The 20,507-nt window shown below is 41.0% G+C and overlaps 1 protein-coding gene across 1 annotated transcript; it reads right to left on the bottom strand.

Annotated features, from left to right (window-relative positions):
- Nucleotides 1-12,213: 12,213 nt before the first annotated feature.
- On the bottom strand, nucleotides 12,214-16,718 carry LOC124690462 (2-succinylbenzoate--CoA ligase, chloroplastic/peroxisomal-like). Its single transcript, XM_047223851.1, has 10 exons — nucleotides 16,528-16,718; nucleotides 16,164-16,236; nucleotides 15,846-16,014; nucleotides 15,596-15,694; nucleotides 15,362-15,459; nucleotides 14,985-15,178; nucleotides 14,783-14,907; nucleotides 14,284-14,654; nucleotides 13,962-14,170; nucleotides 12,214-12,657 (listed from the first exon to the last, which is right to left on the bottom strand). The coding sequence occupies exons 1-10, from the start codon at nucleotides 16,716-16,718 to the stop codon at nucleotides 12,531-12,533; spliced, it is 1,656 nt and encodes a 551-aa protein (XP_047079807.1). The 3' UTR covers nucleotides 12,214-12,530.
- Between the last annotated feature and the right edge of the window lie 3,789 nt (nucleotides 16,719-20,507).

The following is a 20,507-nucleotide window of genomic DNA, read 5'->3' as shown; positions in this document are numbered from 1 at the left end:
CATTACGCGCAATACTTAATGCAATTGTCTGTTGTTAGCAACTTAATACTGGAGGGGTTCGGATGATAACCTCGAAGGTGGACTTTTTAGGCATAGATGCATGCTCGGATAGCGGTCTATGTACTTTGTCGTAATGCCCAATTAAATCTCACAATACTCATCATAATATGTATGTGCATGGTCATGCCCTCTTTATTTGTCAATTGCCCAACTGTAATTTGTTCACCCAACATGCTGTTTATCTTATGGGAGAGACACCTCTAGTGAACTGTGGACCCCGGTCCAATTCTCTATACCTGAAATACAATCTACTGCAATACTGTTCTACTGTTTTCTGCAAACAATCATCTTCCACACTATACATATAATCCTTTGTTACAGCAAGCCGGTGAGATTGACAACCTCACTGTTTCGTTGGGGCAAAGTACTTTGGTTGTGTTGTGCAGGTTCCACGTTGGTGCCGGAATCTCTGGTGTTGCACCGCACTACATCCCGCCGCCATCAACCTTCAACGTGCTTCTTGGCTCCCTACTGGTTCGATAAACCTTGGTTTCATACCGAGGGAAAACTTGCCGCTGTACGCATCACACCTTCCTCTTGGGGTTCCCAACGGACGCGTGCTTGTACGCGTATCAAGCTCTTTTTCCGGCGCCGTTGCCGGGGAGATCAAGACACGCTGCAAGGGGAGTCTCCACTTCCCAATCTCTTTACTTTGTTTTTGTCTTGCTTAGTTTTATTTACTACTTTGTTTGCTGCACTAAATCAAAATACAAAAAAATTAGTTGCTAGTTTTACTTTATTTTGCTATCTTGTTTGCTATATCAAAAACACAAAAAAATTAGTTACTTTTATTTACTTTATCTAGTTTGCTTTATTTACTACTGCTAAAATGGCCACCCCTGAAAATACTAAGTTGTGTGACTTCACAACCACAAATAATAATGATTTCTTATGCACACCTATTGCTCCACCTGCTACTACAGCAGAATTCTTTGAAATTAAACCTACTTTACTGAATCTTGTTATGCGAGAGCAATTTTCTGGTGCTAGTTCTGATGATGCTGCTGCCCATCTTAATAATTTTGTTGAACTATGTGAAATGCAAAAGTATAAGGATGTAGATGGTGATATTATAAAATTAAAATTGTTCCCTTTCTCATTAAGAGGAAGAGCTAAAGATTGGTTGCTATCTCTGCCTAAGAATAGTATTGATTCATGGACTAAATGCAAGGATGCTTTTATTGGTAGATATTATCCCCCTGCTAAAATTATATCTTTGAGGAGTAGCATAATGAATTTTAAACAATTAGATACTGAACATATTGCTCAAGCTTGGGAAAGAATGAAATCTTTGGTTAAAAATTGCCCAACCCATGGACTGACTACTTGGATGATCATCCAAACCTTTTATGCAGGACTGAATTTTTCTTCGCGGAACCTATTGGATTCAGCTGCTGGAGGTACCTTTATGTCCATCACTCTTGGTGAAGCAACAAAGCTTCTTGATAATATGATGATCAACTACTCTGAATGGCACACGGAAAGAGCTCCACAAGGTAAGAAGGTAAATTCTGTCGAAGAAACCTCTTCCTTGAGTGATAAGATTGATGCTATTATGTCTATGCTTGTGAATGATAGGACAAATGTTGATCCTAATAATGTTCCGTTAGCTTCATTGGTTGCCCAAGAAGAACATGTTGATGTAAACTTCATTAAAAATAATAATTTCAACAACAATGCTTATCGGAACAATTCTAGTAATAACTATAGGCCATATCCTTATAATAATGGTAACGGTTATGCTAATTCTTATGAGAATTCTTACAATAATAATAGGAACACACCCCTGGACTTGAAGCCATGCTTAAAGAATTTATTAGTACACAAACTGCTTTTAACAAATCTGTTGAAGAAAAGCTTGGGAAAATTGATATACTTGCTTCTAAAGTCGATAGTCTTGCTGCTGATGTTGACCTTTTGAAATCGAAAGTTATGCCTAGTAGGGATATTGAAAATAAAATTGTTACTACAGCAAATACCATCCAAGTTAGAATTAATGAGAATATAAGATTAATGGCTGAATTGCGTGCTAGGTGGGATAGAGAAGAAAATGAAAAACTAGCTAAAGAGAAGAATGTAGCTAAAGTTTGGACTATTACCACGACTAGTAATGCTAATGCTACACATGTTGCTGCACCTCCTACTATTAATAATAAAAGAATTGGTGTTAGCAATGTTTCCACTTCTAATGCAAAGCGCGAGAAATTGCCTGAAACTGCTAAAACTGCTGAAACTGCTCGTGATAAAACTCGCTGAAATTTTTTCCAACATTGGAGATGATGATCCCATTGCTTTAGATTATAATGGTTTGAATTTTGATGATTGCCACATCTCTGAAGTTATAAAGTTCTTGCAAAAACTTGCTAAAAGTCCTAATGCTAGTGCTATAAATTTGGCTTTCACAAAACATATTACAAATGCTCTCATAAAAGCTAGAGAAGAGAAACTAGAGCGCGAAGCCTCTATTCCTAGAAAGCTAGAGAATGGTTGGGAGCCCATCATTAAGATGAAGGTTAAAGATTTTGATTGTAATGCTTTATGTGATCTTGGTGCAAGTATTTCCGTTATGCCTAAGAAAATTTATAATATGCTTGACTTGCCACCGCTGAAAAATTGTTATTTGGATGTTAATCTTGCTGATCATTCTACAAAGAAACCTTTGGGGAAAGTTGATAATGTTCGCATTACCGTTAACAATAACCTTGTCCCCGTTGATTTTGTTGTCTTGGATATTGAATGCAATGCATCTTGTCCCATCATATTGGGAAGACCTTTTCTTCGAACTCGTTGGTGCTATCATTGATATGAAGGAAGGTAATATAAAATATCAATTTCCTCTCAAGAAAGGTATGGAACACTTCCCTAGAAAGAGAATGAAGTTACCTTTTGATTCTATTATTAGAACAAATTATGATGTTGACACTTCGTCTCTTGATAATACTTGATACACACTTTCGCGCCTAGCTGAAAGGCGTTAAAGAAAAGCGCTTATGGGAGACAACCCATGGTTTTTACTACAGTACTTTGTTTTTATTTTGTGTCTTGGAAGTTGTTTACTACTGTAGCAACCTCTCCTTATCTTAGTTTAGTGTTTTGTTGTGCCAAGTAAAGTCGTTGATAGTAAAGTTCATACTAGATTTGGATTACTACGCAGAAACAGATTTCTTTGCTGTCACGAATCTGGGCTGTTTTCTCTGTAGGTAACTCAGAAAATTATGCCAATTTACGTGAGTGATCCTCAGATATGTACGCAACTTTCATTCAATTTGAGAATTTTCATTTGAGCAAGTCTGGTGCCTCGATAAAATTCGTCAATACGAACTGTTCTGTTTTGACAGATTCTGTCTTTTATTTCGTATTGCCAGTTTTGTTATGTTCGATGGATATTTCGATTCCATTGACTTTCAGTAGCTTTGTGCAATGTCCAGAAGTGTTAAGAATGATTATGTCACCTCTGAACATGTATATTTTGATTGTGCACTAACCCTCTAATGAGTTGTTCTAAGTTTGGTGTGGAGGAAGTTTTCAAGGATCAAGTGAGGAGTATATTGCAATATGATCAAGGAGAGTGAAAGCTCTAAGCTTGGGGATGCCCCGGTGGTTCACCCCTGCATATTCTAAGAAGACTCAAGCGTCTAAGCTTGGGGATTCCCAAGGCATCCCCTTCTTCATCGACAACATTATCAGGTTCCTCCCCTGAAACTATATTTTTATTCCATCACATCTGATGTGCTTTTCTTGGAGCGTCGGTTTGTTTTTGTTTTTTTGTTTTGTTTGAATAAAATGGATCCTAGCATTCACTGTATGGGAGAGAGACACGCTCCGCTGTAGCATATGGACAAGTATGTCCTTAGGCTTTACTCATAGTATTCATGGCGAAGTTTCTTCTTCGTTAAATTGTTATATGGTTGGAATTGGAAAATGATACATGTAGTAAATTGCTATAAATGTCTTGGATAATGTGATACTTGGCAATTGTTGTGCTCATGTTTAAGCTCTTGCATCATATGCTTTGCACCCATTAATGAAGAAATACATAGAGCATGCTAAAATTTGGTTTGCATATTTGGTCTCTCTAAGGTCTAGATAATTTCTAGTATTGAGTTTGAACAACAAGGAAGACGGTGTAGAGTCTTATAATGTTTACAATATGTCTTTTATGTGAGTTTTGCTGCACCGGTTCATCCTTGTGTTTGTTTCAAATAGCCTTGCTAGCCTAAACCTTGTATCGAGAGGGAATACTTCTCATGCATCCAAAATACTTGAGCCAACCACTATGCCATTTGTGTCCACCATACCTACCTACTACATGGTATTTCTCCACCATTCCAAAGTAAATTGCTTGAGTGCTACCTTTAAAATTCCATCATTCACCTTTACAATATATAGCTCATGGGACAAATAGCTTAAAAACTATTGTGGTATTGAATATGTACTTATGCATATTATCTCTTATTAAGTTGCTTGTTGTGCGATAACCATGTTTCTGGGGACGCCATCAACTATTCTTTGTTGAATTTCATGTGAGTTGCTATGCATGTTCGTCTTGTCTGGAGTATGAGAGATCTACCACCTTATGGTTAAGCATGCATATTGTTAGAGAAGAACATTGGGCCGCTAACTAAAGCCATGATTCATGGTGGAAGTTTCAGTTTTGGACAATATCCTCAATCTCATATGAGAAAATTATTAATTGTTGTTACATGCTTATGCATAAAAGAGGAGTCCATTATCTGTTGTCTATGTTGTCCCGGTATGGATGTCTAAGTTGAGAATAATCAATAGCGAGAAATCCAATGCGAGCTTTCTCCTTAGACCTTTGTACAGGCGGCATAGAGGTACCCCTTTGTGACACTTGGTTAAAACATGTGCATTGCGATGATCCGGTAGTCCAAGCTAATTAGGACAAGGTGCGGGCACTATTAGTATTCTATGCATGAGGCTTGCAACTTGTAAGATATAATTTACATGATACATATGCTTTATTACTACCGTTGACAAAATTGTTTCATGTTTTCAAAATCAAAGCTCTAGCACAAATATAGCAATCGATGCTTTTCCTCTATGGAGGACCATTCTTTTACTTTTATGTTGAGTCAGTTCACCTATTTCTCTCCACCTCAAGAAGCAAACACTTGTGTGAACTGTGCATTGATTCCTACATACTTGCATATTGCACTTATTATATTACTCTATGTTGACAATATCAATGAGATATACATGTTACAAGTTGAAAGCAACCGCTGAAACTTAATCTTCCTTTGTGTTGCTTCAATACCTTTACTTTGATTGCTTTATGAGTTAACTCTTATGCAAGACTTATTGATGCTTGTCTTGAAGTACTATTCATGAAAAGTCTTTGCTTTATGATTCACTTGTTTACTCATGTCATATACATTGTTTTGATCGCTGCATTCACTACATATGCTTTACAAATAGTATGATCAAGGTTATGATGGCATGTCACTCCAGAAATTATCTTTGTTATCGTTTTACTCGCTCGGGACGAGCAGAACTAAGCTTGGGGATGCTGATACGTCTCCGACGTATCGATAATTTCTTATGTTCCATGCCACATTATTGATGATATCTACATGTTTTATGCACACTTTATGTCATATTCGTGCATTTTCCGGAACTAACCTATTAACAAGATGCCGAAGTGCCGATTCTTGTTTTCGCTGTTTTTGGTTTCAGAAATCCTAGTAAAGAAATATTCTCGGAATTGGACGAAATCAACGCCCAGGGTCCTATTTTGCCACGAAGCTTCCAGAAGACCGAAGAGGAGACGAAGTGGGGCCACGAGGTGGCCAGACTACAGGGCGGCGCGGCCCAAGCCCTGGCCGCGCCGGCCTGTAGTGTGGACCCCTCGTGCCGCCTCTTGACCTGCCCTTCCGCCTACTTAAAGCCTCCGTCGTGAAACCCCCAGTACCGAGAGCCACGATACGGAAAACCTTCCAGAGACGCCGCGGCCGCCAATCCCATCTCCGGGGATTCAGGAGATCACCTCCGGCACCCTGCCGGAGAGGGGAATCATCTCCCGGAGGACTCTACGCCGCCATGGTCGCCTCCGGAGTGATGTGTGAGTAGTCTACCCCTGGACTATGGGTCCATAGCAGTAGCTAGATGGTTGTCTTCTCCCCATTGTGCTTAATTGTTGGGTCTTGTTTGCTGCCTAACATGATCAAGATCATCTATCTGTAATTCTATATGTTGCGTTTGTTGGGATCCGATGAATAGAGAATACTTGTTATGTTGATTATCAAAGTTATGTCTATGTGTTGTTTATGATCTTGCATGCTCTCCGTTACTAGTAGATGCTCTGGCCAAGTAGATGCTTGTAACTTCAAGAGGGAGTACTTATGCTCGATAGTGGGTTCATGTCTCCGTGAATCTGGGGAAGTGACAGAAATCTCTAAGATTATGGATGTGCTGTTGCCACTAGGGATAAAACATTGATGCTATGTCCGAGGATGTAGTTATTGATTACATTACGCGCAATACTTAATGCAATTGTCTGTTGTTAGCAACTTAATACTGGAGGGGGTTCGGATGATAACCTGAAGGTGGACTTTTTAGGCATAGATGCATGCTGGATAGCGGTCTATGTACTTTATCGTAATGCCCAATTAAATCTCACAATACTCATCATAATATGTATGTGCATGGTCATGCCCTCTTTATTTGTCAATTGCCCAACTGTAATTTGTTCACCCAACATGCTCGTTTATCTTATGGGAGAGACACCTCTAGTGAACTGTGGACCCCGGTCCAATTCTCTATACTTGAAATACAATCTACTGCAATACTGTTCTACTGTTTTCTCGCAAACAATCATCTTCCAGACTATACATCTAATCCTTTGTTACAGCAAGCCGGTGAGATTGACAACCTCACTGTTTCGTTGGGGCAAAGTACTTTGGTTGTGTTGTGCAGGTTCCACGTTGGCGCCGGAATCTCTGGTGTTGCGCCGCACTACATCCCGCCGCCATCAACCTTCAACGTGCTTCTTGGCTCCTACTGGTTCGATAAACCTTGGTTTCATACTGAGGGAAAACTTGCCGCTGTACGCATCACACCTTCCTCTTGGGGTTCCCAACGGACGCGTGCTGTACGCGTATCACCTACCTCCAGGTGTATCTCTTATACGTAATTAAAGGATCATGGAATTAGTTGTTGGAGTGTCTATCAAGATCATGACTTGGAAAAGGCACGTAATCTGAAATTAATTCTTTCAGCATTCGAGCAGTTGTCTGGTCTTAAGATTAATTTTCATAAAAGTTAATTATTTTGTTTCGGTGAAGCCAAATATGAAACCAACCTGTACAATGAATTATTCGGCTGTGGGATTGGTTGTTTTCCATTTAGCTATCTGGATATTCCGATTCACTATCGGAGACTCAGGTAGGCTGAATGGAAAATTGTTGAAGAAAGACTTCAAAAATGTCATACTAGTTGGAAAGAAAATTACTATCCCTTGGAGAAAGATTAGTTCTCATTAATTCAGTACTTACAAATATGGTACCGTATATGATTTCTTTCTTCCAGTTACCGAAAGGAGTCTTGCATAGATTGGACTATTTCCGATCAAGATTCTTTTGGCAATGGAGATAGTGAGAAGAAAAAGTACCGGTTAACTAAATGGAGTGTTGTATACCGTATGAAAGATCAAGGTGGACTTGTTGTTCATGATCTTGAAGTTAAAAACAGGGCTTTGCTTGGTAAATGGCTGGCCAGGTTGTTAGCCGAGGATGGTGTATGGCAACAACTATTGCGGAAAAATTATGTTGGTTCAAAGGCGATCTCTCCGATTCTTTGAAAACCAGGTGATTCGCATTTTTGGGCTGGCATCATGGAAACTAAAAAGCACTTTTTCCCATTTGGTTCTTTCTCCATCAAGAACGGGGCGGAGATACGGTTCTGGGAAGATAGATGGTTGGGAACGACCACTCTTCGTGAACATTATCCATCTTTGTACAGTATAGTTCTCCATAAAGGGGATACCATGCAGAAGGATTTGGAATATTTCCCTCCCTCTATGACGTTCAAACGTGATCTTGTCGGTCCCCGACTAGTTGCTTAGAATGAACTGTTTTAGTGGTTAGATTCAATCCAGCTGGTTCGATGAATTTCGTTGGAGTCTCACCTAGAATGGTACATTTTCGGTTAGCTCCGAGCATTATGTATACCAACCCAACTGGTAGTAAATTATAAATCCATCCGGAAAATGAAGATATCTCTCAAAACAAAGGTCTTTGCATGGTATCTTCGTCGAGGTGTGATTCTTACTAAAGATAACCTTGTAAAACGCAACTGGCAGGGTTGTACGAAATATGTGTTCTGTCATGAAGAAGAGAAAATAAAACACATTTTATTCAATTGTCGGGTTGCTAGATCTATATGGTCAATCATTCAGATAGGTTCTACCTTATATCCACCTCGTAGCATTGCAAATATTTTTGGCAACTGGCTAAATGGGGTGGATTCTAGGTACAAAACGATTATCGGAGTGGGAGCGATTGCGGTAGCATGGCCGCTTTGGCTATGTAGAAATGACAAGGTTTTAAATGACAAAAAGTTTCTCTATCATGCAGGTCATCTACCGGTGTACAGCTTTGCTCCGTTCATGGTCGCCACTTCAACGTTTGGAGGATCACGACCTCTTTATGGAGGTGTCTACACGACTGGAGAACATAGCTAAGTAGTTTATTTTCCAACATGGGTGGTTGCATAGTCGGAGGATTGAAGCCAATAGAGTGCCATAGTAGTTGGCTTTTCATATCATTTTTTATATCTCTTTTAGCTTGATACTAGACCTTCGAACGGCTGTGTGCAACCTAGTTATGCAGAGCCTGGGTGTAATGCTTAAAACTTATTTAGTAATAAAACACCCCTTATCGAAAAAATACATGCGCATGATGATTTTCTCCGTATGAAGAGAAGATTTTCCATTTGGTTGTTGCCATTGTTGGTCCATGGCCTGAGGCAGCGAATTGCTTTGTGGTTGGTGTATGCCAAGATATCAGCCTTCAGCTCCGCCTCTCTTGTTATTTTCTTTGCGGTGAACTGGTGATCACGGGGAATGGCCTTCTCCGCTGATAATATAGTCTTGACACCTTGATTCTGTTCCAAACAATATCAGACAAGGTTGCTAGCCACTAATTAAGGAGTATCACTGAATAAATGAGAAGTGTTTATGTATGACTGTTAAGGATTACTTTGGCTCCCGGTTATTGATTTGCATGTCCTTTGATTTCAAAATTTAGAAAATAGATGGTTTACAGTTTCAAAAAACATCTGGAGAGAAGAGGCCGGTGGTATGTGCATTAAGTAATACACTATGAACATGGGATATTTTATGATTTTTCCCACTTACGGTGCGCAGAAGAAGCTAAACAAACAAAAAGGTAGATTAAAACAGAAAAAGAATAAGAACGTGTCAATTTCTTATCTCTACCTTCCGCTCAAAATGCCTATGCAACCCGTTTCTACGTACATTAAGCCATGTAGTTCCAACTTCACGTTTCCTCTCCAATCCTCCTAGCACAACAGATTAATCTTCTCCTCTGCGAGTTCTTTCGAAACAAAGCAAGCTTTTTGCCTCCAAATTTTTCAACCAAAATGTTTTGCCATATAAGCAAGTATGTTTCCATGGGTTGCATTGGCTTCACCGAATAACACTGGATTCACTAATTCACCCACTATATGTTACGCCGTATACCATATTATACAGTTGTGTACACGTACTTATACAAAAGCATGAAGGCACATGCCTAGCTTTACATGTTCTAGTGTTCTTCAGACTTGTTCTTTTCAGGTAGTACATGAGCTCCTTTTGTCAGATAGTATGCAACAGCTAACGTGCATGTCATGGATTGGGGCATTGGGCAACTACCATCATATGATTCGCCCATACGGTGCATCGTTCGCTCCATATCGTTGTTCATGAATCATGATGTATTGATGTTACAATCGCAAATTAAGTAAAACATCGGTACTCGTAGAGCAAAGCTAGCTAGTGTTCCTAATGTGAATAGCCGATTTTATTTCTAAAAGTCTGGTCAAACTTTTTATGGTTTGATTTTTTTTATAAAAACGCTTTATTTATTGGAACGGAGGTGGTACTCCATATGGTGTATGGCTTGTCGAACTTGGTTGAATGATGCATACTCTTTCGATCCATCGGTTGCATGTTATATAGGTAGGGAAAAACTCCTTACGTGGTGATACATGGTTTGTACATACGCGTCGGAGTACTACTCCGTACACGTACACATACGATGTTTACATACTCTAACATCCTCCTTTAATCTAAACCATGAGACTCTTAACAGGAATAGCCTTACTAAAATCATCAGCTATGTGATCTTTGGTAGAGATAAACTTGATATCCAAATTACTGCTAGCAAATCTTTCCCTAACAAAATAAAAATAAATTCCAATATGTTTTGTGCGGGCATGGAAGACATAATTAGCAGACAAGTATGTAGAAAACAAGTTATCACAACATAGACATGGCTTCTGTAACTACACGCAAAGCTCACTAAAAAGAGCTTTAACTCATAGTATCTCAGTAGCGGCACTGGCTAAAGCTTTGTATTCAGCCTCACTATTGAATCTTGACATGGTGGCTTGTTTCCTAGCACTCCAGGAGACTAAGTTTGGACCCAAAAAAAAAAATAGCAAAATCACATGTGGAGCATTTGTCCTCAAGACAGCCATCCTAATCTGCATCTGAAAATGCAATTAGAAGTGTAGATTGATATTTTTTGAACGTAATACCAATCTGAGAAGTATCCTTGACATATCTAAGGATGCGTTTAGAAGTTGTCCAATAAGTTGTAGTGGAAACATGAAGATACTGACAGACCTTATTAACAGAGAGCGACGGGTCTAGACGAGTAAGAGGGGTACTGAAGAGCCCCAACTATGCTCTTGTATTGTGTACTATCTTCGGGACCAACAAGTGTACCTTCATGAAGAAACAATGGCTCGGAAGGAGACAAAGGATTAGGTGCAGACTTGCACTCGAGCATATTTTTCCTTGACTAGAAGATCATGAGCACATTTTTCCTGGGGACGCTGGCGTGGACGCGCATGCAGCCGTTGGTGGCGTGACACGCGGGCGGCGGGGGGTGAGCGCAGATGGCACATGAGACGCACGCGGCTACTCGGCGACGCGTGGAGAGTGCAGAGTGGACGACAGGAACGCGGGGTCCGCGTGCAGTGACTCGATACGCAGCGAGGAGGACGAGGGAGAATCTTCCTCGAGACTTCACACCTCAGGATCCAACGGGATAGGGGAATGTCCCAGCGGATCATCCTCGTGTTATGTGCGTGCTGCAACATTTTCCACCTGATGTTGAACATGCAATTCTGGGCCATTTTTGTTCACCGTTTTGGCTAAAAATTTCTACTGGAGCTGCTGCTACCTGAGAAACATTAGTAATAGACACAAAAGGAGACATATGATCATCAATATTCTGCGCACCCTCGTGAGAAATGGATTACGAAAGGAGTAGTATCTCTTTTTTAAGGAGGGCACCGACATTTGGATGGAGAGCGCGCTTCAAAGGGAAAGACATTCTTATCGAAAACAACATCACGAGATGTATAAACACGTCCTATAGAGACATCTAAGAATTGAACACTTATGTATAAACAGGATCTAGGGTGTCTCTCGGATTTATTGAAAATGCAGAGATCATCACTTATGATTGGTTTAAATAAAGCGAGAACCATTTTTCCAATTTGGAAATGTCACCCTTAAAGATGGCTCAAATTGGGAAGACTCTTGGTTGCGCAACATCAACTCCCCCTTGCGGGTTCAATGCCGAGGAGTTTATCATATTGTAACACATAAGTATGTCACAATCTCAAAAGTTCTGGGCGCCTCCAAGTGTATCTTTCAGACGTGATTTAATTGGGAGTCGATTAGAATCATGGAATTGGCTGTTGGACAATTTAGAAGGTGTTAAACTAGTACCAGCGCATGATGATTCCGCTGGAATTTACACCAAGATGGAAAATTCTGTATCAACTCAACCTGTGTTTATTCTGGCCCTCCTTTTTACCTCAAAGGAAATTAAAAGGAGGAGTCCCACACACACGCTTGCTTTTCACAGCTGCGATCAAAGTGAGACATGCAAGAACTTTGACAAATTGCCCAGATTTACTTTTAGCTCTTATCATCAACCAGAGAGCACATAATTATCTACAGTACTCTCATCAAGTAATGACAAAGCCGAAAGAATACGGTGCAACTAGCAAGAGATGATCAGTACCGAAGTCTACAGCTGAACCTCCAAACTGAACCATGTCGGCACGAGTGAACTTGTACAAAACTGAAACTCCATTGAAAATGGTAGGTTGACAGAAGAATCCCATGTGGTTGCTGCCACTATTGAATATCGTAGATGGAGATAAGATTTTTCATGTGGTTGCTTCCATTGTTGGTCCAGGGCCTAAAGCTACAAACTGCTACGTAGCTGCGTGCATGCCAAGATCTCAGCCTTCAGCTCCTCTCTTTTAATTTTCCCTGTGGTGGTCACCGGAAACGGCCTGCTCCACTGATAATATATCTTTGGCACCTTGAATCTGTTGTTCCAAACAAGATCAGAACAGGTTACTTCTCACTAATTAAGGAGTATCACTAAATAAAGGAGAGGTGTTTAAGCATGATTTGTAAAGATTTTTTTGGCTCCTGGGTACTGATTTATGAGTCCATTGTTTCAAATTTTAGAAAATCATGTTATTAAGTTTCAAAATCTAGAGAAAAGAAGCCGGTGTACGTGCAGCAATACACTATGAACTTGGAATATTTTGTGTTTTTCTTCCACTTGTGGTCTACAAAAGAAGAAACAATGATGAGAGGCTAAAACAGCAACAAAAAAAAATCAATTTTTCACAGCATGCAGAATTGCACATTTCCACGATATTTTCCATGTGCATATAGAAAAAATCCAATTTTTTTAAATTATTCCTATCAGGAACATGTTTTATTTGACATATTCATGTTTCGTCTTAAGGTTTGTCTGCCATCGTCAATTCTGTCTGAAGGTTTTTCTGACATCTTCACGAAATTTTCCAAGTGCTTGATACCTATTGATTATGATTCTTTTGTATTAAGGATTATCTGGCTCCCGGGTGCCGATGTATAATTCCTTTGTTTCCGAAATTTGTAAATAGAAGTTTAAAGTTCCAAAAAAAATCTCGAGAAAAGAAGCAGGTGTACACGTGGTTGTACACTATGAACTTGGAAAATTTTCTGATATTTCCCACTTGTGGTCTGAAGAACAAGAAATGACGATGGGAGGCTAAAACAACAACTTTTACTTTGAATATTTGCACAGCATGCAAAAGCACAAATTTTCCTCAAAATTCTCCAAGTGCATATAGTGATTTTTCCAGGTTTTTTAGGAATTTCTTGAAATGTCGAATATAAAGTGTTCTATTCGGAACATGATCTTTTTTTTGGCGGGGGAGGAACATGATTTTATTATGGTCTGAAAGCTTCATGCTACAAGTTATGTTTTAAGGTTTGTGTTGTTACATGCTTGCTACCTATTGATTCGAACATTAACTAAAATATTGAGTACAAATTGAGACCATACTTTTTATGATACGATTAGTTATTACGATTTAAGAAAAACTGTAGTGGCCCCATGTTTATTCAGACCATGTATCCTTTAGAAAAACTTCAACAATATTAGACAAATTTATCTGCATGCCTAAAAAAACTATTGAGTATTCTCTACAGAAAATAATGTAGACATTACATGTACATGCACAGATATATAGCTTTTTTTTGTTGTTGTTTCCAGTGTTTAAGACCTTATCGAATGCCATGGTTTGAAACAGTTGGCATTCCACTTCAAAATATGGTAATCAAGAATTCTAACCTGCTCAGATTTTTTATCCTGCAGTGTTCTTGAAGGATCTGCGCTGACACTTCTTTACCTTCTCCTTCGTGCTCAGCCCTTGCACCAACCCACCTCCAGTTATTCCTGATGCTAACACATGCAACAATTTTCTCCCCAAGACGACTATCCGGTACACCAAAAACCACAGCTTTAGCTACCCCTGAGTGTTGTGATAGTACTAACTCTACCTGCAACCATTTGAGATGTCGGTCGTTACTCATTAGAAATGGTTGGTTTTGAAGAGGAAGAACCATACACCTAAAATATCAGCTTGAGAATACACCAGTAAAACAATAAGCACCTCTTCCGGATAAACATTTTCCCCTCCGCTTTTGATTCGACCTTTTTGTCGCCCCATGAGCCATAAATTACCAGTTCTATCTATCCACCCAGTGTCCCCAGTGTCAAGCCATCCATTCCTGACAGATTCTGGTGTGGCAACCATATTATTCCCCCAGTATCCAACCATTGTGTGCAAGCCTCTTGTCAAGATTTTCCCCATTGGTGAAGAACTACTGTTACTTTCATCTCTACCAATTTGTATCTCGACATGCGGTGCTGGCTTTCCAACACACACGCCTTCACATTGGTTGCTTGACTTGTTCTTGGTTTCATGAAATTCTGGCTTGTTGATAGGCATGAATGTCAGAGATGAACAAGCTTCAGTCATCCCTGGTAAAAACAAGTTCAGTACGCAGATAAGAGACTTTACTGCTTGTAAGCATACAAATGACTGCAGGTAAACATAATTCTGCAGAAATTACAGATAAAGTGAAGTGGCGATGGTAAGAAGATAATACCATAAGCTGAAACGATAGTAGCATGAATAAATAAGTGAGACGCTCCATTTATGAGCTCATCTGACAGCCCCCCACCACCATTGAGGATCTTGGTCACTGTCCCGCACCTTGATATCTTGTCTTTCCTGATCAGTTACCAAAAGTCAACAACAAACTGTGCAGGATTTGGCTTTTAGATTTGTACTTTAGTGTTACTGCTTACTGAGCATAGGACAGTAGGTCAGCCATGATTGCGGGAACGGTAATGAAACAGGTCACTTTGTGTTCCCGGATGGCTTCAGTAGCCGATTTTGCGTCAAATTTAGGTATCAGGACATGGCAGCCTCCAGCCATCAGGATGGCCAAGCATGAGGAGATCCCTCCGATATGGCACAGGGGGGCTGTATGCAGGTAGACCTGTAATAAACATACACTGTTCATAACACGTTTTGTTATTTTGTGAAAAGAAAAAGGAGTTACACTCACATAGCATCCAAATTATCATTTGACAATCTAGCAAGAAGATATGAAGTTGGTCATTTATAACGTAATGCAACTTTCATGAAGAACTATGGTAGTACATGGATCCGGAAAGCATACATCATCCTCACCGTAGCCGACAAGGGCGATTTTCGCAAGGGATTGAACGATCAAAGATGTATGGCTTATTGCTACGCCCTTTGGCCGTCCAGTGGTTCCTGAAGTTTGGACCGGACATCAATTAAACCCACGCGTTGTCAAAATGCAGGGCTAGAAAAGTGAAAATACTCTAGAACTGCAGATTAAAAAAAGCTCAATACAAATCGAAGTAACGAACCAGCCCATATCTTTTACCAGATGTAAAACATATCAAAGCTACATCGCTTGGAGCCGACACAGGCTCCATCACCGTAGTTCCTCTGAAAGTGTTCTTGGTATGATTAAGCGACACGACTGAAAATAACATGTTGAACACAGAGGATTACAAATGCCAGTACTATATGCTGCAAGGATCTATTTTCAAACCGAATGATCAATCCTTAAAAAGGGAAGGAAACGGGTATCTTATTAATCATCTGCATACTAATCCAAAACAAAAACGTACAGTTTGCAGGTTCGCTAGTGCTGGCAGGGTCCCCCATTGTGAGGTAAAGACCAATGGTTGAGAATCTCTTGCTCTCCATCAACCAGAGCGCCCATGAGCTGTAACTTCCATCAAAGATGAACGCCGAAGGCCGCACAAGCTCTAGCGCCTGTGTCGTCTCCTCGAAGCTCTAGACGACAAGAAAGAGAACCCCATTCTTTAATATTCCATTCTTCAGAGTAAACACATTCAGACCATCAAAAACTTGTGAAGCGAGTTGGAAGATTTTGATGGTGTGCGATGCTCTTGATTAGATTAGGGGAAGAATAATGTTGTTACCCAGCGGTAGTTGAGAGGGGCGATGATTGCTCCGATGTAAGGGATGGCCAGCAAGAGCTCCATGTAGTCAACGCTGCAGATGATCAATACGAGAAGTTGACGACATGAATGCTGCAAAGGTTCTGGTGAATTTCATGTTCACATTTCATTATGCAGTACAGCACAAGATAATTGCAGACCAGCATATATGCGTTTTCATGCCCGGGAAATCCATAGATTTTCTGGAGCTTGAAGCAAGAGCAGCGGTTGACTTGAAATTGCCTAACTGAAGAAGGGAAGAAAATGCAGGACGATTGGCCAGAGAGCAAGCGAGCGAGGGCCATAGCATCTAGCCATCTACTTGCTGATCTGCCCATGTGCGCACCTGTTGAAGCCGACGACGGCGACGACGTCGCCTGGACGGAGACCACTCTCCCATAGGCCGGCGGCCAGCCCGCGCACGTCGTCGACGAGCTCCGCGCCGGTCAGGCGGAGGCCGCCGGAGACAGCGACGGCAGCGGTGGCCCGCCTGGCAAGGATGCCGCCGAGGCAATGGGCGATGTGGCCGTTTGCCATTGCGTAGCAGAATCGGGGGGTCAAGGGAGCTCGTGTTCGAGAGTGTACTTTGGATTGCAAATCCAATCCAAAGGGCGCAACTTGTTTGGCTGCTAGCACAGCACGTGCCATACACACCCGGTCAGAACCAACAGGCCCCGTTGCACACGACCCAGTTGACCCGCCTTCCATGGTAAAATGGATAAAACTGATCTCTCGCCAAGACAAATTCATAAAATAAAGTCGGTGTAAAACTATTTCATCGAACCAACCCTTTTACGTAGGTTTTTTACATCAGTGTTATGCGACACTATGTAGCGCCGCTCTGACAAGCACTACACCCCCTATCGGCGTGACGGGATGGCGCCTCGGTTATGTTGCCGCTCGCAAAGGCGCTACATTGTACCGCTCGCATAGGCGCTACACTTCTAGTTAGGTATTTGGTTGCCTGACGTTAGGCCTAGGGTTTGGTTGTGTGGCTAGATTTTTTGTGTCTTGCCATGAGTATTTATTGTTTACATTTACCAATGTGTTGTCATAATTATTTTAGGGATGGCGAGAATTGTTCGTGTTCATCATGTGGACAAGAACGCATTTTTAAAAGGAAACATAGAGCCGAACACGGATGAGCTTGGCATGGTGTTTGAGCGTACTCCTAACTATTCCGAGGTTTTGGAACAAGTGAGGATTGACTTGCATTGGAATGACCCAAGTGATGTTGTTGAGTTGGAGGGAAGGCATATTGTGTGGTTTGGAATGCACGTGTGTTGGAAGTCGATGTGTATCAATTCCGAGCAACGTTTGTTGCATACAAGGAGAGGATGACGAAATCACAAGACAAGGCTCAGGAGTTGTTTGCCACCAAAAAGGTTGATGCTAGTTTGCGATTTGACTTGAACCGGCATGCTTCCTCGTTCGATGATAGGAGTCCATCACCCACCATGACCCAAGACAAAATAAGCGAACCTCCCATGAACCAACATGAAGCAATGCAAACTTTGAGCCCTATTTCGAAGAACCAATATGAAGCATTGTAAAAGGAGAATGATGAGTATGGGGACAATGAGAATGATTTTGAGCTCAATGACAACAATGTAGGTGATTTCGACACATATTATGTGCAAGAGAACAAGGACATTCCATCCCTTATCCCTGATGTTATGCATCGGACTCGGATGACGATGGTCCCAATGAAGAAATTTATGTGGAGGGGTTCACGGCTATGGAAGAAGAAATTTTCTAGAGGGTATTGGGTCGGGATCATGGAATACCATTGCACTTCGATCTTTGTCTCGTGGAGGAAGCCATGGTTGACGATGGAAAGAGTTTAGTTCTTGAAGCTAGGCCAATTTCCCACCGGCTGACGTTTGAAATCTTTTTGGAATTTAAGGTATGGATCAAGGAGTTCTCATTTAAGCACGTACACCATTGTTCACTCGGACGTCAAGAACCGCTAGACGGTTAAATATGAAGAGGATGGATGTCCATGGGTTGTGCATCCAAGACCTTTGAAGGGAGGGTCCTCTTGGCAAATAACTAGTTGTGTAGCAACTCAATGTGCCGAGGCAAGAAGATTGATGGCAAGGATGTGAAGTATGACCATGGATAACTCAACTCCAAGTTCATAACTTCCAAAGATGAGCATTAAGTCCAATTATGATCTTGTGGAAATCCGCTTTCACTACAAAGTCAAGTATGGGAAGGCATGGAAGGCCAAAAAGTATCCCTTCAAGATGTTGCAAGGTGATTGAGAAGAAGCATACAACCTACTCCCTGGGTACTTGAGAGCGATGGTCGCTACTAACCCGAGCATGGTTCCACCCCATGGAACCTTTTGGTCAAAAACATAACAACATTGCACGATGGTAACACAGTTAGTATAGTCAAGAAAGGACAACAAGATACTCAATAGGCACATTTCATTCCCTTTTACCTTGGAAGCGTGCGGTCTGTGTCCTTCCACTCGGGTGGGTGAGCCTGAAACGGCCTAAACTGGGCCATCACATGGTGCTACAAATTATATTCAACCACCCAATTACATATCAATGGGCACCGCATAAGTATAAAGGATTCTTCATGCAAGGACTTCAGGTTCAGTGCGTCGAAGGATGTAGCAAAATGGTGTCTTTCACCATATGGTTGCCAGTCCACCTTCAACATAGCACAACAACATCGATGTGGAGTTTATAAATAGAGCATGCAAGTGAGTGATGTAATCGCAATGTTTACCTGCTCAGGGGTAAGCGTGTCTAACTCGTTGGTGTACTGCTTGTACATGAGATCGACGTTGTTCTGTCATCTTCGATGCCACGTCCCACCTGTAAGCCCAAGTAGGGTAGTTTGGGTCGGGGAGAGGCGAACAAACCCTCTCCATGTTCTATGCTTGGTCGGGCAAGGCCAAGGTCGCTCATCCTATACCTAACAGGAGTGTAGAGCCGATGTGACAAGCACTACAATCCATACATAGTGTCGATGCGAGCAGCGCTACATGACCACATGTGGACCCCGACCTAGCCCTGTAACACCACGCTAGCAGGAGGCATGGCGCATGTCGGTGCTACACTAACTAGCTTAGCACCTTTGCCCGTGACGCTACACAAAAGGTTAAGTCCGGTGAGATACTTTCAGCCAGAGTTCATTTCATGAAGACGGTGGCGCCGGAGATGAAGACGGTGGCACCATAGTTTAGAGGAATGGTTAGAACGGTGGAGGATCGGCGAAATTGGGGCAGGGTGGGATGGCGAGGAGCTTCAATAGCACGCCTGCCACAGGCGAGGAGACCAGCAGTTCAGCCGGTGCCGATCGTATTGTTTAGGAATGAAATGATTGAGAGAATCAAGTGATGTTTCATTGATGATTGTTGGGGGTATATATACCCACCGAACAGACGCCAATAAGGCGGTTACAAAGGCACCTCTTTGGTATTACAGCGTTTGGACAAAACTAACTGACTACTTAGCTTAGGACCTAAGCTAATCTTAATAACTGGCTATTTAGCTTTGTACCAAAGCTATCCTACTTCTAACACTCCCCCTTGGACAACGCTGTTTCTTAAAAATCTCTTGTGTAATCTTCAAGATCTTCTCGCATAGTCTTGAAAGTCTTCTTACTTATATATGAGGATGTCCTTGTAAATAACGGTGCTCTTTGTAAATATTCTATCATCTTGAAAGTCATCATCTTTAAAATCTCTCCCCCAAAAACCCTGTGGGAAAAATATGAGGAGAGTTGTATTTGATATGTTGTTAAAACTCCTTTAAACCATGTTGGAAAAATAAGGAGAAAATAATACAACATATAAAGATTATTGTCTCTTGAGAACTCATATGAGCAAAACCTTGATAAGGAAAAAATCTCATTATTGAGTTTAGAGATCAATAAATATGCCTTATATACTTCCTTTAAAAACCCCAGTGGGGAAAATAGGAGGTACGACATATAAATATTGCAAAGAGTGCAATATGATGTGCCACCGAAAACTCCTTTAAAACCCAATGGGGAAAAAACAAGGAGAAAGCAATGTGGCATATCTAGACACTTGTATTTATATTGTCTCATTAAAAACCTTTTATGAGAAACCATTAGGAAAACTCACTAAGGGAAAAAATAGTACAATATATATGATCTAATGATCATCACCGGGTTATAATTTGGGAGTTTTACTCCCCCTGAACTTTGCAAATCTAAAAGTTGTCTCACACCAATCCATGAACTTAAATTCATGAGTATGGGAATCAGTAAAACACTGTGAATAAATCTATTAGATTTTCACATGATATGTTTGCAAAGTGTTTATCTCCCAAGTTTGAA

This window comes from Lolium rigidum, chromosome 1 (genome assembly GCF_022539505.1).
Source record: "Lolium rigidum isolate FL_2022 chromosome 1, APGP_CSIRO_Lrig_0.1, whole genome shotgun sequence".
Taxonomy (NCBI): Eukaryota; Viridiplantae; Streptophyta; class Magnoliopsida; order Poales; family Poaceae; genus Lolium; species Lolium rigidum.
Note: the sequence above shows the minus strand (reverse complement) of the source record. Positions and strands in the feature narration are given on the sequence as shown.